This window comes from Natrix helvetica (genome assembly GCF_964273705.1).
Source record: "Natrix helvetica genome assembly, chromosome: 5".
NCBI classification, from domain to species: Eukaryota; Metazoa; Chordata; class Lepidosauria; order Squamata; family Natricidae; genus Natrix; species Natrix helvetica.
This window is the reverse complement of record NC_138551.1, coordinates 81,002,697-81,029,994: the sequence shown is the minus strand read 5'-3', so window position 1 is coordinate 81,029,994 and position 27,298 is coordinate 81,002,697. Positions and strand designations below refer to the sequence as shown.

The following is a 27,298-nucleotide window of genomic DNA, read 5'->3' as shown; positions in this document are numbered from 1 at the left end:
ATGAAAAGAAGCAAGTTGTGGATGACTTTTTCATACTTGGCTCTAGTTCTTTGGAGCGCTGCAATGATGCTCCAAAGTTAGATCTAACTCTTAATGTTAGATCCTTTAAGTTTTTTTAAAGCACTAAAATACATGTTTTACCCCTTCAGCAAACAGATATATAATAACATCTTTTCTTAACTTCTTTACTCTATAGGAATCCTTGAAATAATTTTGGAAGTCTCAGGAATTTTTTTTAAAAAACCCTGAAACTATCACAATACACTTAATTCCTAAGCTACCCAATTCTCATTTTATAATAATTACAGCAAAAGAAAAGCAGCAGCCAACAACTAACTGATTTGCGGTGTGTAAAATACCCACTTGGGAGCTGCCACTGCCCATTAAAATTTAAAAATCCATTGTGCTATGCACGCGTGGGTTCGTATCCCATCCTCGTCACCAGTGTTCTGTAGGGAGAACGAGGCAGACAGGAACTGAGGCAAGGCAGGTTGAAGTTAACACAACCTTTATCAAGAGTATAACACGGCAAAATGTAAGGCAAACCTCGACCCAGCAAACAGCAGCATTTGACAGCTGACAGCCCTTTTTATACTAGAGCTGTCAGACACTGAACCAATGGAATGTCTGCATTCTCCCGCCAGCTGGCTGCTCGCATCTCAACCAATCATGGCTCGGCAATGATAGTCAATGGCGTCGTAGCCTCGAGGACTTAACACCCCTCTCTTTCCAGTTATCACATGCGTAGTCAGCCAAGTACGCCCGGATCGTGTTAGTTCAGGGGCGGTGGCCAAAGGAGGAGAAGCTGGTGGAGAGTCCTGTGGAACATCAGGAGACTGCGCAGCTGAGTCGGCAGGAAACCTGACTGCCGTGGGACTGACCGGATTCTCAGATAAGCCTGGTGACAACAACGCATCGGTAGGGGGTGTTGCATGCGGCTCTGTTTGTGCCGGAGCAGCCTCTGTCAATATTAGTTCCCCGGGGCAGGATTGGGCCTGCACCGGGTGCTGGTCTGCTGTGCTGGTGGCTCGCTGACTGAGCTGGTTGATGTGTCAGCGCCACATTCGCCTGCCACTGAGCTGGACCCTATAAGAGTCCAGTTAGTTGTGTGATTTGTCCAGGAAGCCACCTTGGTTTGGCCCATAGTTTTGGGCATAGACTGGGTCACCCACATTAAAGGTCTGTGTGGAGTCGCCTGCGAGGGGCTTTTCTCTGCTGTATAACCGGGGTGTAGTCGGTCCAGGGTTGTCCGGAGCCGACGATCTATAAGCCGTTCTGTGGGACTTTGCTTGGTGATTGGGCATGGGGTTGTATGCTGTGCCAGGAGGTATTGAGACAGTTTGTCTTGCCAATTCCCTTGCCCCAGGCCCAATGCCTCCTTAGCCGACCGGACAGTTTGTTCTCCCAGGCCATTTCCGGCTGGGTGGAACAGGCCATCGGGGCATTTTGTATGCCATGCTGGCCTAAAAACATCTGGAAGGGTGCCAATGGGGAACTGGGGCCCATTGTCAGTCATCACCACATCAGGCAACCAATGCCTCCCCAGCACCCTAATTACGGCCTCCAAAGTGGTGGGGGGCATGAGTGCCAGCCCCACCCACTTCGAGTAGGCATCTACAAGGACCAAGAGGTTCTGTCCTAAGAACAGGCTGGCAAAGTCCAAATGGACTTGTGCCCATGGAGCCTGGGGCATGTCCCATTCCCTGATGGGCACAGAAGGGGGAGCCGGTCTAGATTGCTGGCACTGGCTGCAGGTAGCTACCTAGCTTTCTATTTCCTGGTCAATCTTGGGTCACCACACGTAGGTTCGGCCCAAAGCCTTCATTCACACAATGCCAGGGTGAGCAGTGTGCAGGCAACTTAAAATTGGCAACCTAAGCTTTGGGGGAGCTACCACCCTATTGCCCCATAACAGGGACCCATTAAGGACGGATAGCTCATGCTGCCATATATAATAGGGGTGAAACTCAGGATCTACTGGCCCCTGTGGCTACCCCCTGCGCACCCAGTCCAAAACATGGGCCATTATGGGGTCTGTGGCAGAGAGCCTGGCAATATCCCAGGCGGATACTGGCATGGCCAACTCTTCAATTAAGAGGACCGAAACTGCAGGATCAGGGTCCAAAACAGGCGCTGGCAGAGGGCAGCGACTGAGGGCATCAGCGTGCCCCAACTTTTTTCCTGGCCTATATTGTAGCTGATAATTATATGCCGCTAGAAAGACTGTCCATCTGGACATTCTTGGAGACAAAATCTGAGGAGTCTGGCAATCCTCTGCCAGAGACCCAAGAGAAGTTTATGGTCGGTCACTAAGTGAAAAAAACAACCATAAATGTAATCATGAAACCGCTTTATTCCTGCCAAAGCAGCTAGGGCCTTTTTATCCAGCTGATTGTAATTTCTTTCAGCTGCTGAGAGCGTGCGCGAATAATAGGCAATTGGGGCTTCTGAGCCATTAGGTAGGATGTGACTCAGAACGGCCCCAATGCCATAAGGCGATGCATCGCATGCCAAAGTTAATGGGAGGCGATCACTGTATTGCACTAATAAAGATTTGGATGTAAGGGCATCCTTAACTGCCCTAAAGGCTTGGGCTTCCTTAGAACCCCAATGCCAGGGCGTCTTGGAGTCCAGAACCCTATGAAGAGGCTCTGCCAAAGACGCCATATGGGGAAAAAAATTGAGTAAAAATTAAGCAGCCCCAGAAAGGCTTGCAGTTCAGTCTTAGAGGACAGCGTGGGGGGCTTTCTTAATTGCCTCTACCTTGGACGGAGTAGGGTGGATGTCTTTGGAATCAACTAGATACCCCCAAAATTCAACATTGGGAACCTCTATCCTACACTTTTCTTGTTTCAGTTTCAGCCCCGCTTGGCGGAAACCTATCAGGACTGCTCTTAATTTATCGACGAGCTCAGTTTGATCCAAAGCGGATATAAGCACATCGTCGAAATAGGGTACTACCCCTGGCAGCCCCTGGAGCATCCACTCCATTAGGCTCTGGAAAATATCCAGGGCTATACTGACCCCAAATTGCAAGCATTTACATTTGAAAGCTCCCTGGTGCGTTATGATGGCTTGAGCCATGGCAGTGGCTTCATCTACCGGAAGTTGCTGATATGCTTGTGCCAAGTCTAACTTGGCAAAAATGTTTCCCTGGCCCAAGGAATGGAACGGATGTTGAACCACTGGCACTGGGTAAGGATTGGCTTGCAACCCTTTATTAACGGTGCATTTTAAATCCCTGCAAATTCTAATACTACCATTCTGCTTAATAGGTATTACTATGGGGGTCTCCCAGGGGGAGTGGTCTACTGCTTCAAGCACTCCTTGTGCTATTAATTTATCTAGCTCTAAATCTACTTTGGGCCGAAGAGCAAAAGGCACTCTCATGGGTTTTAGACGTATTGGTACACCTGGAGGACCAAGTTAAAGGAAATGGGGGTCCCATTATATTTACCAAGCTTATTGTCAAATACATTCGCAAACTTGCTGGCCAGCGCGGTGAAGGAATCTGGAACAACAGAGTGGATGCCGGAGACGTTGAGCCCCAACGCGGAGAACCAGTCAAACTCCAGGAGGCTGGGCAGTGATGAGAGGAAGAGGCCTCAGGAAGTTATTGCTGGCTATGGTGAATGTGCCGCAACCCACAATGGGTATTGGCTGCCCTTGATAGTCTCTGAGGCGAAGTGGGCACTGTCTGAGTTGAGCTTTGGTTAGGCTGGGCACTATCCATTTGATAGTAGCCCAAGAGACCAGGGATTTGGAAGAGCCAGTGTCCACTTCCATCTTGCAGAGCTCTCCCTCTATGCACAGTCAGGTATATCTTATGGGTAGGCTTATTCAGGGACGCATGGCTGATAGCCCAATCAGAGTGCTGCTGGTTATCTGTGATAGCAAAGCAGTCTTTGCGGTGTTTGGGAAGTATTTTTGTGAATTGTCTAGGCAAAGCGCACTCCAGAGGTGGGTCAGCGATTGGCATGGCCGTTCTGCAGACCTTAGCTAAATGTCCTTTCCTGTCACACCAATGGCATATTGCGGCTTTGAACCTGCAGACTGACCTTGCATGGTTCCCGCCACAACTCAGGCAACCCGCCTGAGGTAAAAAATCAGGCTGAGGCCGTTTTTTTCTGGTGGCCAGTTTGAGGCAGCTAATCCCTTCTTCCTCATCAGATAAGTCTTCTTCTTCGTCTTCTTCGTGGTGGACAGCATGGCCCCTGCTGGCATGGGTGGCCGGTGGCAGAAATCTCTGAATTTCTGCAGTGGATTTCTTCGACATTTCATATGCCGTGGCTTCATCTACGGATGCCTGAAAGCTCAGCTCTTTTCATGCCAGCAAGCGTTGCTGAAGTCTGAGGTCTTTGATACCACAGACCAGCTGTTCTAACAGGGCACCGTCCAGTACAGGAAAGTCACAGTGCAGGGACACAGTTCTGAGGGAAGTCATTTAGTCGCTCACAGATTCCACTTCTCTCTGGGTTCTCTGCCTAAAAGCATAACGTCTGGCTATGCGCGAGGGAGTTGGAGAGTAAAGACTTTTAAGTTTCTCCAAAAGAATCTCCCAAGGCATCGAATGGGTGGATTGAGGGGCTGCTAAAGCCCTAGTTGTTCCAAACATCTTATGGCTACATGTGCTGAGAAAATATCCTCTTTTATGGCCACTGGACAAACCGGTGAAGTCGTTTGCCTCCAGGAAGCACTCAAACCGCTCGAGGTAGGCATCCCATGTTTCAGTGCCCGGCTGAATGCCGTGAATGCCGGTAGGTTAGCCATCCTTAGAAGGACGGAACTGAGGAATTAGCCTTGGAGCGACGTCTCGTCGCCTGTGACTTGAGGCAGCTCTTATTAGTGACTTCGCTTTTCCTTTACCTCAGTCCTAATCCCACCTTTGTCGCCAGTGTTCTGTAGGGAGAATGTGGCAGGCAGGAACTGAGGCAAGGCAGGTTGAAGCTAACACAACCTTTATTAACAGTTTAACAAGGCAAAATGTAAGGCAAACCTCGAACCAGCAAACAGCAGCATTTGACAGCTGACAGCCCTTTTTATACCAGAGCTGTCAGACACTGAACCAATAGAATGGCTGCATTCTCCCGCCAGCTGGCTGTTCATGTCTTAACCAATCAGGAGCCGGCAATGATAGTCAATGGTGTCATAGCCTCGAGGACTTAACAATTTTTTTTCTATCACAATCTCTCATGAAACCTTTCACAAAACCTAATAACCTCTCACAAAACCACAAGTGACAAAGACTGCACTAAAAACTCCATATTTTATATTATGCTTTTAGAACTGATTGTAATATGACATAGTATAATTGCTGTTTTCATACTATTGCACTTAGTTATAAATACATACTTAAATAGTATTACTACTATTCCTTTTCATTCACAAACATTCCCACTGATTTTCATAAACGCCAGTCTAATTTTAATCCCCATGCTATCACACTCAATATCTTATTAACTATAATTTGTAAATGATCAGCTCAGCCGTTCAACCAATTTTTAAATTCCATCTGTTAATCTGTTCATTCTTTCACATAACTTCTCTTGTTTACTGTAAGCACTTTACTATAATAAATAAAGCAAGTTCAAAATCTTTACCACTTCAGAGCAGAGTTCTGAAACAGATGCCATGTTGTAAATAAATATATTGCCTTTAATAATACATCAGTTATCAATTTAAAAAAGGATTGTTGTTTTTTTCTTTCCCATAAAATGCATGGTTTTAATGCATGGAAGAGATATGGTCACGGACAACTTTTTGGGGGAAAGTTTCATTTTTAAGGTGTGTGTTTGTGTGAGAAGCTAGTGTAATTACTGATAATACTTTTAGAAATTCATTGAGAAAATAATGCAAGAAGGCCAGACAAGATAAATATTTAATTGCATAAGAAAATCTGAGGAATTAAAATTAATTTTCATTGGGGAAATTTAGTTCATCACCTCATATCCATATAATCTATTTCTAGATTATAACAAACCTAATGCTCTACAGTTGTAGAGCTAGAATAAATGAAAAAAAGATATGTGTGTTTGCTTGGAAATCACTACTAATGGAAAATGTTTACAGTTCTGTTCTTAAGACCCCCTCTTGATATTTTACAGAGAACTCTACTGAAATATAAACTATTATCCTGTTCATCTTTCAAAAAGGCACTCAGACACGTCAACAAAAGACTAGTTACATTTATCTAGAGAATTAAAAAGAGATGCGGTGGCTTAGTATCTAAGTCACTGAGCTTGTTGATCAGAAACATCAGCAGTTCGAATCCCTAGTGCCGTATAACGGAGTGAGTTACTTGTCCCAGCTTCTGCCAACCTAGCAGCTCGAAAGCATGTAAAAAAGGCAAGTAGAAAAAATAGGGACCACCTTTGTTGGGAAGGTAGCAACGTTCCGTGCACCTTTGGCGTTTAGTCATGCCGGCCACAAGAACACAGAGACGTCTTTGAACAGCGCAGGCTCTTTGGCTTTGAAACGGAGATGAGCACCGCCCTCTAGGATCAGGAACAACTACCACATATGTGCACGGGAAACCTTTACCTTTACCTTTGAGAATTAAAATCCCTAGAAGCTAAATGCTGACCACTTAAGGGCACCCAAAAGGAGAGGCTATGTGCAGCCTATTGTGTATATTTCCTTTAGTCCAGGAAGGAGATAATAGGTCTAATAGCTATTATAGTTTTAGACACATGAAAGATAAAGTAACAATTGCTACTATTTAAATGGAGCCACAGAAGAAGAAAAAAAGGCTTCTTGCAACTCAAGGATAATTTTGCTATCCCTGTGTTTATATTAGATTAGAAAGTGAGAAGGAGAAAAAGTTATTTTCCCCAAAAAAATTGAAACACCTGCAGAAAAAAATACAAGCCTATATATACGGCATGTGTAAGGAGATAAGTTGTGTCTTCAAATATAAAGCAGCATCCTGAAGACGAAAAGAATGAAAAAAAAATTACATATTATTCCACAAAGCAATGGAAGCAATTGGCAGTACTGTATGGAAATGGAAATAGCAGAGTGACCATGTTTTTCATAGAGAGAGAATTAGAATAATAAATGTTTGAGCCAATGAGGTCCATTGGCAGTAGTAGGGGTGAAACTCAAAAGCAAATGTTTTACAGATAGTCCTTGTCTTACTTATGAAATGAGTAAGTAAAATAAAATAAATAAAAATAGGCTTTACTTATTGTGTTGTGGCCCACCAGCAGCCAGCGGAGCTGGTGGCAGACTCAGATAGTGAGTAGATTGGGGATGAACATGGGCCAGTCCTGGAGTCTGGGGAAGGTTCTGATGAGGGCTCTGTGTCGGAGGCAGAGATAGGGCCAGGGCCGTCTGACACTCATCAGCTGCCTTCGGAGTCGGATATCAGTGGGACAGAAGAACAGCTGGAGCCTGTTTCTGATGTGTGCATGTGCAGAGCTGCCAGGAGAAGGGAACAGCTAAGGAACAAGGGCTGACCCAGGAGTAAAGCACAGGTAGACAGTGAATGGCTCCTTCCATAAAGAATAAAGAGGAGCAAAAGGGGAGGGTAGTTTGCAGAAACAATTAGTTCGCTTAATTGGTTCGTGACTCTCAAAGACTCCCTGCCAAGTACAGGGTTGCATTTGAAGATATTGGCCTGGCAGCTCTCCAGGTCTGTGACTGTAAATTCACCTTTGAAAGACTTTGCTAGATGTGAATGGGAGGAATTCACAGTAACTTAATAAAAAGGGGTTTTGTTGGGACAAGGAGTCTGCTTCGTGGTTTGGGGAAACCTAGGTCAGAACAGATTGTCTTACTTATGATGAATGTTCCTTCTTGTCATCATAATATGTCACATTCCCTCTCTGGTCACATAATATCACTCTGAGCATTTCTGACTGATTGCAATATCCCAGGGTCATATGGTTATGGTTTGCAATGTTTTTTGGTAGTTTCCAGCATTTGTTTAATGATGTAGCAAAAAAAAAAGCCCATTCAACACTGTGATTCATTTAACAACCTCCATAAAATGGTCATAAAGCCAGATCTAGTCATATGGATGCAGTCGCACGATGGACAGGGCTTACAACTGAAATTCCGCTCCCAGTTGCGATCGTAGGTCAAGGACTACTTGTAACATTTGGTCTCAGTTAAAAAGAATTATGCCATCTGAGAAGTATCAAATCCAAATTCCACTCGATAAACTACTTGTCACCTCTGGAGGCCATCTTTTCTTTGGAACTTCAGGGCTGCCACATTTAGTGCCTGGGCAAACAGGAGGAGAATTTGCAAGGAATTGGTGAAGATATATAGCCATAACAACATTCTTTTCTCTGAGAGTCAAGGACATTCAGCCTGCACCTCGATGGGAGTGACTGGGGGTTGTCTCCAGTTGGGACGGTGGATTGATTGGATCATATGATGGACATGTGGGTACAGGGGATGGCCCTTTGACTTCCTTTTGGGTGGGGAAACCCGGGAACTTTCAGATTCGGGTTTTCCCAGATGTGCCAATATGGCATCTCTAATAAAATGGATCTTTGAGGAATTACTAGCCTTGGAGTCTCCTTTAGTTGAGGGTATTACTTGGAATCCTGACATTACTCTCCTTCCCACTTGTTTATTCTCCCCATACTTGGATCCAAAATAAATTCATGTTGTCCCCTGTTAAATTAGAAACCAGTAGAACAGCTAAACAATAAAAGCAAAAGAAGGAAGCCAGCAGGTTGGAGAAAGTCAACTTCTCCAAAAATAATATACACAAGATGTTGAGAGCCAGACAGCTGAGGTAGGAAAAGTAAGCACCATAATATATGGCTTTTGGATGAAAGCAAGGTGATGGAAAGGAAGAACTGCATGGTAGAAAAAAACAAGAACTGCATGGTAGAAAAAAACATGCACAACTGTTCTCTGTGTGCTGAAAAATAAGCACAAAAAGATTTGTAAAATATGCCTAAATTCAAAGAGAAAGATGATAAAAGCTATAATGAAAATAATGAATATAATGAAAAATCAAAATGGATGAATAGGTAAGAGGTTTACAGAAAAACATATGCTGAAGATTTTCAGATCTCAGAAGAGATTTCCTTAGGAGTAACTACAGTATTTTATGAACATCTTACAGAGACAGTCGCCTCTCGAACAACTTAATAAGTTGCCTTGACATAGACTCTGCTCGCAAATTGCTGAGTTATCTGTTGGGAAATAAGAAATGAACAAACAAAAAGGAAAGGAAACGAGTAACTTCAATAAGTGGACTTGACTCACTACCTTTAAGTGGTATAAGTGGCACAGCAATTTCAGTATGCCTAGAAATACATAATTTTAAAAAAGTAAAATAAATTTTGTATTTCCCACTGATTAAGGCAAATGCATGAAATTAATATTCAGAAATAAATAGCTTAATACATCCGTCCTAATCTTTGTGTATAAGTCTAGCTGTATTTGACATGACTAATAGTTATGATGACACTGGGGACTCCTCCTAGTAGGATATCTCTTTGCTGTTAACAAGAAACTAATATTTATCCAAATGATGTTTTTATGCATCATCTACTTCATTTGAATTAGTGACTAGTAATTAAATAAGAATAAATGGAGAGCAAGTGTAAAAAAAAGGAAACTAATTGCTGAAATTCACAATGATGCTCTTAATATTACAAATAAGCATGCTTTTTTGGCATTCCGTTTATTTGGGTAAGGTAGAAAACAGAGCAAAGGAACAAAATTGTCATATGCCGCTATCTGATCCGTCAAAGAAAGACAGAAAGGGAAAGCATGTAAAGCTAACAATAACAAAGAAGCATCCATCCTCTGCAGATGTGTCAGCACAGAAGAAATGATATGAAACATCAGTGTGCTTTTCCAAAGCATAGAATGCCAAAAGTAAAAACATTTCTTATGTGCAGTGACCTTTAAAAATCAAAGTTAACTCAATGAATACCTCTGGGGCAAAACTGAGATTGCTTCCATTGTAAATGTCATTACAATCATGTTTGGGCAATGTTGACCAAACCATGAATCTATGCTACCAATTGTTGTCAACTGACTAAGAGTTGAGATAAAGACATGCCAAGGTCATGCAATCCAACCCAAGCAAAATTATATCTCTGAAGTTTAGTTTCACACAGCTTTCGTTTTTCAGACTTCAGATGTTTTGTTCCAATTCTGTACTGTTTTTTTCAAGGCTGACATGAAAAATTATACTCATTTCCACTTTTTTTTTGCAGACCTCTCCTTTGATCATCCCAGTACTTATATATTTATCATATTTATCTTTGGCTGGATTCAAAATAACAGGGCAATTTCCATTGGGTTCACAATCTTCCCTTTTTAGAGAAAGATGTAGAAAATATGACCACTTTGCAGTGCCCAAAGGCCTTGGAAGAAGTAGATTACCTGAACCTTGGTGATTCAGATCTTATTATAATACTGAGCAGGGGTGGGCTGCTATGGGTTCGCCCGGGTTTAGGAGAACCTGTAGCTAACATTATGGCCAGTTCTGATAACCTCCAAATCCCACTCCTGGCTGGCCCTACCCCACCTGCACCACCCCAACCCTCCCCTCCCATGAGTCTCCACGCAGCCCATTTTGGATGCGAGGTAAGTGCAGGCCCCGCATAGAGGCTCAGGAAGGGGGAAAAACGGGCTTCCCAGAAGTTCCAGAATGCCAGAAATGGGCCATTTTCCAGCCTCCGGAAGGTCTCTTGAGCCTAGGGGAAGCAGTTTTCACCACACAGACCCTTGAGGAAAACCTCCAAAGCCTGGGGAAGGCGAAAACGCCTCCCCCTCACCTCGTTGCAGGAGGGCGACTAGGCCACCCCCACCATGGCCACGCCCACCCAGCAACAAGGCAGAGAACCCATTGCTGAAATTTTTGACCCCTGATACTGAGATAGTGTTGACCTACATCTCAGGAAACTTTGGCAGTACTGAGATGGAGGCATATGTGATGGTGATGTGGGTATGATCTTAGGAGACAAAAGGAAGACCTACTGACTAGATAACTATCAGATTAGAGGCAGCTGAGTCCACAGAAAGAATGGAGTCATGGCAAATGTAGTCAAAAATGAGATAATTTTTTTTGGGGGGGGGGGTTGCCTAAAGGCCAATGAGGCTGGTCTGAGTTCTCTGGGGTTTGGCGAACCCACCAAAATTTTAGGCAAAGCTACTAGATGTAACAGCTGATTGGAAGCTTCTTAATGAACAAAACTGAACATGTTTCTTAATATGTGTATTGACATATTTCTGCCTGGTCTACTAGCAAGACTGAGAAAACTCTGAAGAGTACTCTTAAATACTCAAAACTCCTCATTCTTACTGGACACTATTTAAAGATTTAGAACCCATAACAATCCTTTCTGGAGTGCTAATTTCAAATTTAGATTATCTCCTCTTTTTGTTCTTCTTTTATTTCTCTTTTTACCCAGGCTAAATTCCCTACAATAGATCTGTTACTACATTTTATAAACCAAAGTTTTATCTGAAATTATACAGACTGTAGGATTTCTATCATTCCACAATTAATTTAGAGTTCAGAATTAATGAGTTCAAAATGTGCTTAGCTATTTCAATTACAGTTTGAGATCCTATCTTCCTAATTTAGAAATAAAGGGCTTGTCAGTGTTCCAAATATCATCCAGAATTAAATCAGAGTTCAAGGCATAGCTTCCATCAAAGTTCCAATTTAATAAGAGAGACATGTTGGTACAATCTGTGGGAACCCAAATCTGAAAGCTTCCTGGGTTTCCACCCAGTTGAAAGTTCATGATCTTGTCCCCACAAGTTCATCACATGGTCCAATCTTTCTCTGCCACGCTGGCAGTTCCACCCATCTAGTTCCGGTCAGATGCAGAGGTGCAGAGACACAGAATGACCTTGATTTCTAGAAAGGACTTTTTATTTTGAAAACAAACACATTCTACTCCTTACTATTCTCCCCTCCCAATTCCCCACTAATAAACAGCATAGTAAAGAAAGAGAGAAAGTGTGGCAGGCTAAAGATCCTAAAAGGAATATAACTGCAGGCCTGACCGGGCTCCTATCAAGAGACCCTTGACAAACTTTGAAGAACTAGCATTGTAATCTTTTACAGCCAACTAATATTTTTGACATATCTCCAAATTATATAATATCACAGAACAAACACATCAACCTCTTATTTGTCAGTACATGGCTTTGGAAAAATTTTTCCAAAAAGAAATTAAGGATTAAAAGTAGGATAAAATGTAGATATGTAAACTAGGGTCATCATCCTTAGCACAAATAAAAGAGAAATATCTTATACTATTTCACAGTTAGTGCAGGCAGTCCTTGACTTATGACCACAACGGGCCCAAAATATCCATTGCTAAGCAAGGAGGTTGTTAATTGAGTTTTGCTCCATTCCATGACCTTTTTTTTACCACAGTGGTTAAGCAACTCATTGCAATTGTTAAGCTAATCATGTGGTCATTAAGTGAATCTGGCTTCCTCCATTGATATTGTTTGTGGGAGCCAACTGCGACGGTTACAAATGGTGATCACATGACTCAGGACAGGGCAATTGTCTTCCAGTTGCCAAGCATACAAATTTTGATCACATGCCATAGGGATGCTACAATGGTCATTGTGTGAAAAACAGTCATAAGTCACTTTTTTTTCAGTGCTGTTGTAACTTTGAACAGTCATTAAACGAATGGTTGTAAGTTGAGGATTAAGTGTATATAACTCCTTATAAACTAGCATTCAAGGGACACGGTGGCTCAGTGGCTAAGGTGCTGAGCTTGCCGATCAGAAAAGTCGGCAGTTTGACAGTTTGAATCCCTAGCACTACGTAATGGAGTGAGCTCTTGTTATTTGCCCCAGCTTCTGCCAACCTAGCAAAGCCTGTAAAAATGCAAGTAGAAAAATAGGAACCACCTTTGGGGTGAAGGTAATAGCATTCCGTGCGCCTTCAGCGTTTAGTCATGCCAAATGACCATGGAGAAGCCTTCAGACACTGCTGGCTCTTTGGCTTTGAAACGGAGATAAGCACCGTCCCCTAGAGTTGGGAATGACTAGCACATATGTGCGAGGGGATCCTTTACCTAAACTAGCATTCATGAACCAAATAATCCCTCCTTTTTGTGTTTTCTTCTAAAGGAAAAGAAACAATATTTCCACTTATGGTGATCATCTCCTCATGCCTTTCCTTCTGGTCTGAGATATTTTTAGAGATTGGTATAATTATACATTAAAAAAGTTAATGTGTCTACAACTAGTGTTTAATATAAATATTTACTCTAAAGAATAATGGTATTTTGTTAATTGTCTCTAGAATAGTGTTTCTCAAAGTGGGTAATACCATCCTGTAAGGGTGGCACTTCTATTATTTATAGGGGAATTAGACATAAAGAGAGAGGCAGAAAATGGACAAAAGGGGCAATTAATATCATAGTAACAAAGATCACACATAATTTATCCAACAAATTTTATTAGGTGTATAAAATTGTAAGCATAAATACTGTAAATTAACAGCAATTATAAATATAGCAAACTTTGGAATGCTCAGAATAGTATTACACTTTAACCAGATGCTGACTCTGTGAATAATACAACTGCACTGAGTATTAGTGCAACTGTATAATTCAGGAAAATATAAGCTGCACAATAATTTTTATATATCACATACACACAGGACAAGGTGTTACAAAACCCCTAGATTCCAGGGCCTGGAACAACTACCGGTAAGTAAAACTTTGAAAAGCGCTGCTCCCAAATGTCCATAACTAAACACTAGAAAGATAAAATTATGAAAATTGAGCTTTGGTACCAAAAGATTTGGCATATAACTGTAACTGAGAAACTGACCTACACTCTTTACCTAAATTCTGATCAGGTTAAAGTTAAAGCCTTCTCAAAGACATGGGTTGATTTTATATCTTACATTAATTAGTAGAATCACATTTTATTATATATTAATTACTAGGAGGAATATTAAGGGATAATTCCTAAGTGGTTTTATGAATTATTTTTCTTGCACTGTATATATTAAATTTGCTGAATTTAACTGCCCTGCTCATTGCAATTTTTTTTGGTGAAAATTAAAATATTTTTTTAAAAGTAATAATAATTATCATACTGACTAAACATTAACAATGTTGATTGTTCATTTAATCTGCAAACAGGTGCAGCTGCAGGAAAGTCAAAAAAAGTCAAGTTGATATGCGCAATCAGGTGATTAAATCTCTACTCCTTTTTAACATTTGTCCCTGCCCCCTATACGTTTGGGTCTTTTGTTGAAGAAGAGAGATTTATTCAGATTTTGCTGGATTTCATGTAGCTTTTTTTCCAATGGAAAAAAGAGTAGTCATCAAATCCTTCAGAAAGCTCTCTCATTCTGCTGTCAATTACATCCTATCATAACCAGGATCCCAATTCAGTTTTGAATAAATCTCGGAACTTAATACAATGCTTTAAATTTGTAAACTACTATGATAGTGGCAAGAGGCTGGAATAAATTTTAAATTCATACATTCAGAATGGATATACTCCTTTCTTTCTGTTTTTGTTCCACCTATCAATGACTACTTCAGCTTCAACCACAATAATACACTGGCAAACAATGGATGCAAACTCAAGGTAAACCGCTCCAAACTTGATTGCAGAAAATATGACTTCAGCAACAGAGTGGTCAACGCCTGGAATGCTCTACCTGACTCCATTGTTACATCCTCAAATTCCCATAACTTCAACCTTAAATTATCTAGCATGCACCCTCATCCCTTTCCTAAGAGGTCGGTAAGGGCATAAGCACACGAGTGTGCCTACCATCCATGTCCTATTGTCCCCATTTATTCATACTCATTTCCTGTGTTCATGTCCATGTTTATACTTATACCTGTTATCTCGTACATGTTAGACAAAATAAATAAATAACTAAATAAATAAAGGGGAGGAAAGCTTATATAAACTGCTTCAATATGACCATTTTAATTTAGTAGAAGCTACTTTAGAAATTTATTGGTTGATTTGTTGTAAATAAATAGAATGTTGAAAACAAAAACAGAAGTAAAATACCAGTTTTTAAAAGGTGTATTGATTAAACAATGAGCAAGACCCAGATTATTTCTCTTTTCCTAGATGCTAAAGGACTGTCTCTTCAAAGAAATGAAACTTCCTTTTCTTCTGAAAATTGACAGGAGGGAGTACTGAAATAGCATCCCCTGGGAGACCCATACGTCTTACACCCCAATGATGTTCAAAAGATATTGTAAACTTGGCTGATTCCTGATCTTGTAGAATTTTATTCAGTTAAGTATCTTCTGTCTCCCAGATGCATGAGATTTGTTCTCATAGTTTTATTGCTTGGAATCTTGTAAATTACACAGAATTTTATAAAGTTTGATAGCCCGTAATAGAATAAATCTATTTTATCATGGCGAATTATTTAGAGGCAGTTTATTTGAAGGATTACAAGTATGTATGTACTTTAAATGCACTTTCTTGGATCTTAAGATCAGTCATGGGGACAATGAATATGGGCCATTTTCAAGATGGATCAGTCGCTAATATAGAATTTTCAAGAAATATCTACTCAGATATGTAAATTTAACTCCATCAATTTTGGGGCTTAAAGGGGCTTTTGAAATTTAGTTTGAGCTACTGAGATGATAATTTCTGAGCTTCTGTTGGTGCCATTTTGAAGAGAGTTTTCTTGTTTAAAGTCTTTTTCTTACTTGCATACTTTAGGATTATGATATGTTTTCATGATTTCTGAACTGCATGCCCCAAAGCTATAACCTCCAACAGAAAAGGAATCAGTTCTTCACAAATTCTGCAAGATTAAAACAACTAGCTAAGGCTTAATTAAGCATTAAGGAGGGAAAGAGCTCCATCAGAAGTAATGCTCTTTTCAAGTACTGTATATTCAAGTTTACTTTTACAAAGCGAACACTTCACATTATCCTTATTTTTATACCATTACCAGTCTTCCTAACATCTGTCTTTCCAGAGTGCCAGTAAGTAAATTGAATTATCATGCGGACAGAAGTACAAGCAGATGTTCCAATCAGAGCTTCAGAAGTAACAGTAATAATTGAAATGTATTAGTCAATAATGCTTCTTAAATAGCACTTGGTACTTCAAAGAAACTGAGTGTCTTCATCTAGATCTTGCTGAAAAGCCTCCAAGTGCTAACTAAGTGACCTTCCCTGTCAAAACACTTTGGAAAGGAAATAAAACTAATTATAATCATGACTACCATGCACTTATTTATGCATTAATGAGCAAGAGAAATTACACTGAAGTCACTTGTTAACATTCCAAACCATATTACGCACAAAGGCACTGCTTATAGTAGAAGACAGATAATGGTTAAGGGTTTAAAATCCCCATGAGGCAGGCAGTGGGAAAGTTTACAAAATAAAAATTGGCCTATTTTCATTCCAGAATTTTTCATTTCAAGAAAAATACAGGTAGTTCTCAACTTACGACCACAATTGAGCCTAAATTTGTGTTGCTAAGTGAAACATTGGTTAAGTGAGTTTTGCCCTATTCTAGAACCTGCCTTGTCACAGTTCTTAAGTGAATCACTGCAGTTGTTAAATTAGTAACATGGTTGTTAAATGAATCTGGATTCCCCCATTGACTTTACTTGTCAAAAGCTTGCAAAGATGGGACATTGCAACTATCATAAATATGCCAAGCATTTGGATTTTGATCATGTGACCATGATCATAAGTTTGAAAAATGGCCGTATGCTATTTTTTTTCAGTGCTGTTGTAACTTTGAACGGTCACTAAATGAACTGTTGTAAGTTGAGGACTACCTGTACTATTTCTGGCCTCACCACTTTACTGAGGAAAGAATAGTATGGTTTTAAAATTATGCACAGGACAACATCCTAAAGAAAACCAAGCATGAAGATACTTGGTGTGAGAAATGCTACATATGGAACAATGACAAACAATAAATGTGAACAGTTGTTGGAAAGATTGTTTGCCCTAAGTACAAGAAAGAGAATGAGTTATTAAAGTGAAGGTGATAAAGGAACGACAAACTAATCAACAATTCCAACTGCACAAGCTTCTGTTTTCTACCAGTTCCTTGATTTCATCTACTACTATACACCTGTTTTATTTTCTTATTTGTCCTATTTTGGATAGAAAACAACAATATTAGCAGTGGAAGTTTTTGAGACAATAGAAGCATGGACAATTTATTGGGTGAACTTGAACACAATACAGCTAGTCTAAATTACATACCATTAAATATTGTTTGAAATGTGATTGACCTCAAACCTGCTGGCCTTTAAAAAGGCTCTAAAAACCTGTTCTTCATTCAAGTGCTAGCCAGTTGTACGTGAACAAATAGGATTCTGATTTCCAATATTTTATTTTGCTATGATTTATGATTTTATCATTTTCCTTTGTATTTGGTGTTTTAAATCTATGTTATCTATTCAGAATCATCAGGCAGCCATTGAATTAATGAACAAATAAATAAATAAGTCTGACCTATAAAGCATTAATTTACAACGCACAATCCTCATATGCTGTTTACAAAATTGAAGGGGAGAAAACCCAAGAATGACAATTGTATAAAAGTGGACCTCTTGTTTCTTTTTAAAATAGGAACACCGATAAATAATTGGAAGATAACCAGACTGACTTATCAGGATTTGTCATCATATCTTCGGGATTTAGCATTTCAAATGATCTTACTTTTGACGGTAGCTGTCCGAGTGCAGTTGTATAGGATAGCCAGTTCTCCAAACACCTTCCCAGGCCCCATAGTGCACAGCTTTACTCCTTCTTTTGTAACCTCAACCTTTCCATCTGTCAATAAAGAACAGAGATTAATATCACAAGATTATTAGATTTTCCATATGTTTTTTCTTTATTGTATTCTCTAAGTACAAGCAAAGAGAAGTCATAGAAGTTAAGCATTTCAGTGCTGAGGCACTACTGTATTTAAGAGGTGTACCATCCATATTACCCTGTTTCCCTGAAAATAAGACCTCCCTGGATAATAAGTCCAATCAGGCTTTTGAGTGCATGCGCTAAAATAAGCCCTCCCCCTTAAATAAGCCCTCCCTGAAAATATTGCAACACAGCAGCAGCCATGAGGTGACCATGATTACTGCCTCCTGCACCTCAAAAATAATAAGACCTCCCCAAAATAAGGCCAAGTGCTTATTTTGGGGCTCAAAAGAAAATAAGACCCTGTCTTATTTTCGGGGAAACACAGTATGGCATTTGAAATGGCATAATCATAGACTGGATATCCTTTGGCTGCAAACAGTTGCATTAAGCAGTAGTAAAACATATTACATGTTGTGAGATTGGATAGGAACTATAATATAAAATTTTGAAAAGAATTTTTTACTCGTTTTTAAAAAATATGAAAAGGGACATTATAAAAAGAAAACGTTTTCACTTCCTTTAAACAACTTATATTTTAGGGTATATTTGCATTCCACAATATGTTAGATTTCTTAATGAAAATATACATATTTTTGAAATGATAGTTAGTTACTCAAGATCTTACATGCAGGCATGGCTAGAAAGGACTGCTTTCTATACACTGTTTTGAATTTAAATGATAAGATGACATAAACAATTCATTTTCAAAAAAATATGAGATCCATATATTGTGCACACTGCTAATGATGAAGATTAAAGATAAAGATTTATACGAATGTATATTTTTGATTTAGATCTGCCTATTTGTTATAAATATGGTTTCTTCATTCTTTGTTCTTTTTAAATTTATTAAAGGAAATCACTGTACCATTTTTGGTGGAAAATATCTAATTATGCCACACTGGAAGGGAATCTTGCACCAGATTCCAAGAAAGCAAACAATGTCGAACATTTGACCTTTGTGAACATCACCAAGAAATCCAAAAAGCGGTAATATAATTTTCACTGACTATATATTATTTATTTGTCTGCATGTGTATATATGTGAGTGAAGCTGCAGCCATATATTCACTTTAATTATTTATTTAATCAGTCTTTTAATTACCCCCTCCTCATCCTCTGCCCTTCCACTTTTTCTTATAGAGAATGATGCAGTTTGAAAGATGTTTTCTGGGAAGGACAGATATATCCTTAATAGCACTTAGCTATAGCACTTGGACTTATATAGACTTATATGGACTTCACAGTGCTTTACAATTCTCTCTAAGCAGTTTACAGAGTCAGCATATAGCCCCCAACAATCTGGGTCCATATTTTACCAACGTTGGAAGAATGGAAGGCTGAGTCAACCTTCAGCTGGTCAGGATCGAACTCCTGACTGTGGGCAGAGTTAGGCTGCAATACTGTAATCTAACTAATGCACCACCACGGGCTTAATAAAGGAGCATATAACCTAAGTTGGACTTCACTATAATGATGGTCAATTACTTCCAACTACGTATTTTACAGTTTCTTGTTTATTTTTAATATTAGATTCAATCACTCCTGTGGTAGCAAGAGTGAAGTTAGAGGGGCAGGGGACTGGATTTTGTTTACAAAGTTGAAAATCTTTTATGAGGCTTCTTAAAGCTTCAGAAAAAGAGATGTGGTACACTAATAATATACAGTGAAATTCAACAGATTTTATTGTATGCACTCTGGTTGAAATATGGTTTAAATCTGATATATGGATTAATCTAAAACCATAGTGCACTTGAACACTAGGTACAGCTAAAAAAACTGACTTTCAGAATATGATCAAAAAGCATCATGAAAAGGTGAGAAATCTCTTATAAACTGTAACCTTCGGAGTTATTGATTTCTCTAAAAAAAATACTGTAGTCTACAATAGTATATTTCTTCTTTACTGCTGCCTGAATTTCTTATGAACATTTGAAAGAATTTGCTATCAACTCTGACCACAGCTCCCTGCAGTTTAGTACTGTATAGTCACTGCCAAGAGCAATAATTATCCACAATCTAAAAATTTCCACAATATCTGCCATGGTGTGATGCTGGCAACTTCTTCATACAAAGAATAGGATCTACCACACAGCTAAACTTCTTTTCCAGTTGATAAATGGAAACGGCCAAGATGTATAAAATGTAATATGTGTCACAAATACACTAGATGCAGTGCCTGCATGTAATTAAAGGCAAATGAATGTTACTCATAAATTAAACTCTGTGTGTGCGGTTAAAGTCAAATAATGATAGCAATAAAAGTAACCTGGTTCCAAATGTTAATAAAACAAAGGAGATTGTTGTAGATTTTAAAAAGAGCCGGCATAGTCATACTCCACTCCGTATCAAGGATGCAGCTGTAGAGATGGTCAACAGTATTAAGTATCTGGTGGTGCAGATAACTAACAATCTGAATTGGTCTCTCCACACATCACCCTTAATGAAGCATGGAAATCAGTCTCTTTATTTCCTGTGTCAGATGAGGAGAGCACATCTTTCCTCTTCTATCCTGGCCACTTTTTACAGAGGCACGATTGAGAGGGTTTTAACGAACTGCATCACTGTTTGGTATGGTGATAGCAGTGCCTCAGATAGAAAGTCCATAAAGAGAGCGGTAAGGACAGCTGAGAAGATTATAGGAAGTGGCAACTTGCTTCCTTTATTCAGGATGCTGCTTATAAGCGCTATAAGCATTATTAGAGACGCCACACACCCACTTTAGGGTCTGTTTCTGTTACTCCCCTCTGGGAGGAGTTTTCGAAATATTTCTAGGAGGACTTCCTGATTCTATAATAGTTTTGTTTACTATGTCATCCATCTGGTAAACTCGGAAGATTCATTTTTCTCGCCATGTACATTTATACATCAGAACTAGACTGTGTTGTTTCTGAGTCATATAATATATATGGGTATATGGATATATGCGTATTTATTTATTTATGTATATTTTTGTCATGTTTATGTAGTATATATTGGAGATGCAACAAAATTTCATTTTAATGTATGCCAATTAGTGTACATTTAAAGTGTCAATAAAGTTATTCTAAGTCTATGATCTAAGTCTAAGTCTAATGTGTCAAATATTTTGATCGCTAGTAGTTGAAATGCTATAGAGTCAGACAAATTAAATTCAATTATAGTTCTGCATGTTTTTGATAGATTTTATATCTTTAAACACCCATTTGGAAATGCCATTATCAGATTTTTTTATAGCTGTGTGAAGATGCATTATTCTCTTGCAACAAACATAGAAGAGTTTTCTTTTTTATTCCCAGTGATTTTCAAGGTAGACTTTATTTTTGTCCTTCAGGACAGACACTTAGTTACTCTTCCTAAACCATTTTTGTCTTCCTGTACTCAGAGTTTATCAGCTGATAATTTCCCAGATAATGTGTATTTCTACACAACAGTGTTGAGACAGTAAAAACAATTAAGTGTATGAGCCTTTCTTTTCCTTGATTATTAGGATCCAGTTGCACTCCTACAGATCAAAATTCTTTTTCTTTTGATGCTTATTTCAGGTTTCTGTTTTCCATCCCCCATAAAATTCCACTGTAGCATATTGTGGCAAACTCACAAAATGTCTGCCTTAAGGAATAAGCTTCCTTTTTTCTATAATGGATGAGACAGACCACAAAGCAGACAGGAGAGGCTCTGTCAGCCTACATAAGAGGTTACTTAGATAGGTCCCCAAGTGAAATATTCATAAATACCTTGGTTCATTCCCATAATATGTTTGAACAAAATTGTAGCATTGCATCTCACAATGCTATTGTGGCATATATTTCAATGCTATATCCAACTTTTTTCCTCTCTTCCTTTTCTTTCTTATCTATCCACCTTTCTTAAAGGAAGAGAACAGTTGTAACATTTGCTTAGCAATCTAATATCAGGACTACCAAGTTGTTGACTGCAAAATAAATAAATAAAAACCCTTACTTAGGATAGGAAAGAATATTCAGCGCCTCTATTTCTTTTCAGTGACCATCTGAGATTTGCTGCCCAGATTTGATAACTATAAAATCCTGTTAAGTCTTATCTATAAGTTATTGCTGTTATATTACCATCTGCAATCCTTGAAGGGAGACAATTCTACTCCCCCCCCCATGTGATGACGGAGCATTAAAAATTCGGCCCCTTGCTATTCTGCATTGTCACCTATACACTGATTGTTGCAGATGCTCAATATGGAAATCCCTTAAAAAGAATCAAATCTAATTAAATATTTTACATTTTTAAGATAGTATTTTACTAAACGCATGGAAATTGATTATTGGCACGTGCAATCTTAATGAAGAATTTGATAACTTCTTATAAATCAATGTGTTTAAACATTTTAAAGTCTTAAATTTTAAAATGTTAGTATTATACTTAAATAGCTACTGTATGTATTAAGAAAATATGTTAATGCTTAAGTATTGTATTAATTAAGCTTTTTGTGGGTATAATACTTTATTAAATAATACAACTTTTGATAGTTATAATAGGCAAAAATATTTTAGTTCCTTATTTCTTTTATGTGTCTTCCTTCCTATTGTTCCAATATTAGTATATACCTAACATAAACCTAAATATTTTATAGAAAATTTCTTTACATGTTGTTTGGATTACATAATTTTAGAGGCAAAACACTACATTGTATTTTAAGTTTTGAAATGGTGCTGTCCCAAAATAATAACAATAATCAAAATACTGAAAAGTATATTGAAAATACAATGAAGGGTCATTCATTCATTCATATGATTCAGAAAGCAAACAAGTCAAACAGATGGACAATTTAAACATGACTCTTGATAATGTAATAATAAGAGTATCAACAGAAATTAAATATTGTGTTTCTTGTGAATATTATACATAGAAAAGATTGAGGATTCTCTTTTCATTGATATGTTACAGAAGTGCTTATTGCCAAAATGGATAATTCATATTCAAAAAAACTTAGAAATGTAGCAAACAAGGTAGATTGCTCTTCTATGTCTATTGGTAACGTCATACATTTTAGCAATATTTAAATATGTTTTGGAAGAATTTACCAGTAGCGAATGTTGACTGTCCTTTTTCTCCTAGTTGTTATTCTATTATTAAGCATCACAGAGGTGTATATTCTACAAAATATATTAAGATGTCTTTGCATATTATAACCACTTCTAAGTAGCTATGCTTCTCACAACAATTTATATTCAATGTCTTCATTAGAAAACTGGCAAGTTAAACTTTGAGCGTATGCAATGCATTCATGTAAAAAATAATGTAATATAAAATAATAACCCTGATACTAAATTTAATTTAATTGGAAAAAAGTACTATCATTTTGAACATAACCTTCTGCAACATCTAAACTTTACTTTCTTTCAAAGTAAAATTTTAAAACACTAGATTTTGTTCACCTGACAATAATGTTAAGGATGAACTCTTTCAGATTAGTTAGAAAATATTGTTAATTATTATTCTTTTCACTGGTTTGGTCAATATCTGACCCAATATCTGACCCTTTAATCTTAAAATGCAAAAATATAATATGTTTCTTTTTACATACATTCCAATGTAATATGAATATCAGTGGAATGTCTTTCCTTTTTCTTGTACTTTATACCTTCTTATGTAATTTTATATTTTGCAAATCTGTAATAGAGTCTCTATTTTCCCTTTTTATTCTGATTTCATTTCTTAGTGTAATACTTTCTATATTTATTGATTTGTTTGGTTTTCTTTTTAAAAAAAAAATTTGTATAGCCTAAAGCCAAATTCCAGGCAACTTACAACCTACAAATAAAATAATATGTGAAGCAATACAAATAAAATCAGATCTTAAATTCTTACTAGGATGCTTGAGTTGGCCATTCAATCCCACACCACCATCAATCAAAGCATTTTTATTTGCATTTAGTTTGCTTTTAATTTATAAAAGGTAGAATAGTACACCTAGTCCAGGGATTCCCAACCTTTTCTTTTCTTTTTTCCAAAGAATTTTTTATTTTTTTATTCTCTTACATACCATTTTAAACACCGTATTTTTCGCCCTATAAGACGCTCCGGAATATAAGACGCACCCAATTTTAAAGGAGGAAAATCTAGAAAAAAAAGATTCTGAACCAAATACTGTAGTAAAATATTTTATATCAACTGTATAAAGTTAACAGCAGTTTAAGAACAATTTTATGTCCCCCATTTTTAGATGACCCAGGCAATGTTCCCTCTAATTTTTTTTCAGTGTGAGCAGAAAAGTATAGTATTTGAGCGGCACATTTTTATGCCTGAGCAGCACCTGAATTTTTTTCACAGGTGTCACCTAAGACAACAACAAAATCAGTATTATTTGAAACTCAAAGTTATGTTTATTCAAGGTACCCGCTTAATTAAAAGTGTTATATAGTATCATTTAACAACGCTCCTGCTTAGTAACCAAAATGTTGGGTCAGGAACTCTGGCATTGAAGCATGCAAGTCTTAAAGCTGTCAAGTTGTAAGACCCTTGCACCCCTAACCCTTTAGAAAAAAACCCAGGGGTCTTCAAACCTGACAGCTTTAAGACTTGTGGACTTCAACTCCCAGAATTCCTCCTCCAGTCATGTTGGCTCAGGAACTCTGGCATTGAAGCATGCAAGTCTTAAAGCTGTCAAGTTGCAAGACCCTTGCACCCTAACCCTTTAGAAAAAAACCCCAGGGCTCTTCAAACCTGACAGCTTTAAGACTTGTGGACTTCAACTCCCAGAATTCCTCCTCCAGTCATGTTGGCTCAGGAACTCTGGCATTGAAGCATGCAAGTCTTAAAGCTGTCAAGTTACAAGACCCTTGCACCCTTAACCCTTTAGAAAAAAAACAACAACCCAGGGTCTTCAAACCTGACAGCTTGAAGACTTGTGGACTTCAACTCCCAGAATTCCTCCTCCAGTCATGTTGCAGTGACGTCATCTGCGTGGATCTGCTCCATCATCGGTTTTTTTCACAGGGGGCAGGGCTGCTACTGAAGATGCAGACGACGAGCCCCTGCCAGAGTAACAGCTGCCTCCTCCTCCACCACCACCACCACATTTGGAGTGAAGCCGCCAAAGCTCCCGCTGGCGTCCCCGCCCGTGGCAGCGGCAGCGGCGCGTCCCCCTCCACTGGGAGCATCTGAGCTGGGCACCACGTTACCCTGCTGCCCCCTCCTCCTCCGCCGTGCTTTTGAGAAGCCATGAGGCTTTTTCCCCCCCTGCTGCCCTCCGCCGCCTTCCTACTGGCTCCCGTGGCTCATGGCTCCTCAAAAGCACAGCAGAGGAGGAGGGGGCAGGGGTAACAGGGCTCAGCTCAGATGCTCCGAACAGAGGGGGAGGCGCTGCTGCCGCTGCCACAGGCGGGAAGGCGGTGGAGGGCAGCAGGGGGGAAAAAAGCCTCATGGCTTCTCAAAAGCACGGCGGAGGAGGAGGGGGCAGCAGGGTAACGCGGTGCCCAGCTCAGATGCTCCGAGTGGAGGTGGACGCGCCGCCGCCGCTGCCATGGGCGGGAGCCAGTAGGAAGGCGGCGGAGGGCAGCAGGGGGAAAAAAGCCTCATGGCCTCTCAAAAGCACGGTGGTGGAGGAGGGGGCAGCAGGGTAACGCGGTGCCCAGCTCAGATGCTCCGAGTGGAGGGGGACGCGCCGCCGCCGCTGCCATGGGCGGGGGCGCCAGCGGGAGCTTTGGCGGCTTCACTCCAAATGTGGTGGAGGAGGAGGAGGCAGCTGTTATTCTGGCAGGGGCTCGTCGTCGTCGGGAGCTTTGGCGGCTTCACTTCTCACTGTCAGGAAATCTGCCGCAGCGTCGGGCAGCAAATGTGGTGCTGTTAGAGGAGGAGGCGGCGGCAGCAGATATTCCAGTAGCGGCAGGGGCTTTGAGGGTTTATTTTAGCCGCAGCGCCGGGCGCAAGCAGCTAGGATTGGCCGCCCACAAAGGACCTCCCCGGGCTTGCTTTGCTGAACTAGAGTCAGTCACCCCGCGCTCACCAAAACAAGTCCGGGGAGGTCCTTTGCGGGCGGCCAGTTCTAGCCGTCTGCAAAGGACCTTCCCAGCCTCCGGCGCCTGTGACAGTACAAAACACCACGCGGCAGTTGGAAACTGCTGCGCGGTGTTTTGTTGCTGCGCACCTTAGAGGGAACAGTGGACCCAGGTGGCTACATTCGGCTTATAAGACGCACTCAGATTTTCACCCTCTTTTTGGGAGTTAAAAAGTGCGTCTTATAGGGCGAAAAATACGGTATACATTCACATAACTGTTATTCTTCTTTACATTTATCATTCTTATACATTTATTATTTCATTTAATAAGTTATAATGTACAGTTTGGGTTGCTGTATTTACCATCTCTTCCTCCTTTTGTAACACCTCCTTATTTTCCCTTTCTTTTCTCCCTCCCTCCCTTCTCTACTTTCTTCCTTCCTCCTCTTCTTCCCCTTCCTTCTTCCCTTACCTTTCTCCTACTCCTGCTCTTCCTCTTCCCCTTCCTACACTTTCTCCTTATCTTTCTCTCCCTTCCATCCTCCTCTCCTTACCTCTTTCTTCTTTCCCCATCTTCCTTTCATTCTCTCCTCCTCTCTCCCTTTCTTTTTCTATAATTGCTGGTGTATATTTCAAAACTCAGTTTACGTTTCCTTGGGATGGTATTTCCACCAACCCAAATATAATTTAGTATCATTTCTTATTCCTTTACCTTCGCTAGTCTACCCTAGTTATGTTTTCCCCCACCTTTATATCTCACTCTTGAATATATACTTATATATTAAATATTTTCTTTTCTGTTTTCCCCTTCTTCCCCCCCTTTCCCCCCCCCCATTTAATAGTGCATCGTCTGGGTACTTTATCTTCTCCCTACTTTCTTTTCTAGCTTGCTTTCTCTAGCCAATCATAAAATCTTCCCCACATCTTGAAGTACTCAGATTCCTCTTTATCCTTTATTTTCATTGTCAACTTATTCATCTCTACATAATCCAGTATCTTTTTTATTATCTCTTCATCTGTTGGTAGCTTATTTAATTTCCATTTTGGGGCAAATACAATTCTCGCTGCTGTAGTTACACACATAATCAAATAAATATCATCTTTCTTGATTTTCTCTGGGATAATACCTAGTAGAAATATCTCTGGCCTAAATTATATTTCTTGTTGTAACATTTTCTTTAACCATACTCTTATTTTAGTCCAATATTTCCTTGCTTCTGCACATGTCCACCACATATGATAGCATGAATCTATTGCTTGTTGACATTTCCAACATTTCGCTGACTTGTCTTTAAACTTCTTTGCTAGTTTTCCTGGTGGCATGTGCCATCTGTAAAACATTTTGTATAAATTTTCTTTGTAAGATGTTGACATGGTTAATTTATAATTCCTTTCCCATAGTTGTTGACATTTTCTAGTTCAATTGTATAGCCAAAATTCTTTGCCCAAGTTAACATTGTATCTTTAACCACTTCTTCTTCTAGCATAGTTCTTAATAGG

General features: G+C 39.5%; 1 protein-coding gene across 2 annotated transcripts in view; it reads right to left on the bottom strand.

The window, feature by feature from the left end:
• The window catches only part of PRKG1 (protein kinase cGMP-dependent 1), a 999,829-nt gene that overhangs the window by 498,898 nt on the left and 473,633 nt on the right, over window positions 1-27,298 (bottom strand). For both annotated transcript variants that reach the window (XM_081955689.1, XM_081955688.1), the window contains exon 3: window positions 17,646-17,759. In XM_081955689.1, the coding sequence (XP_081811815.1) occupies window positions 17,646-17,759 (114 nt within the window). The remainder of the gene's footprint in view (window positions 1-17,645; window positions 17,760-27,298) is intronic.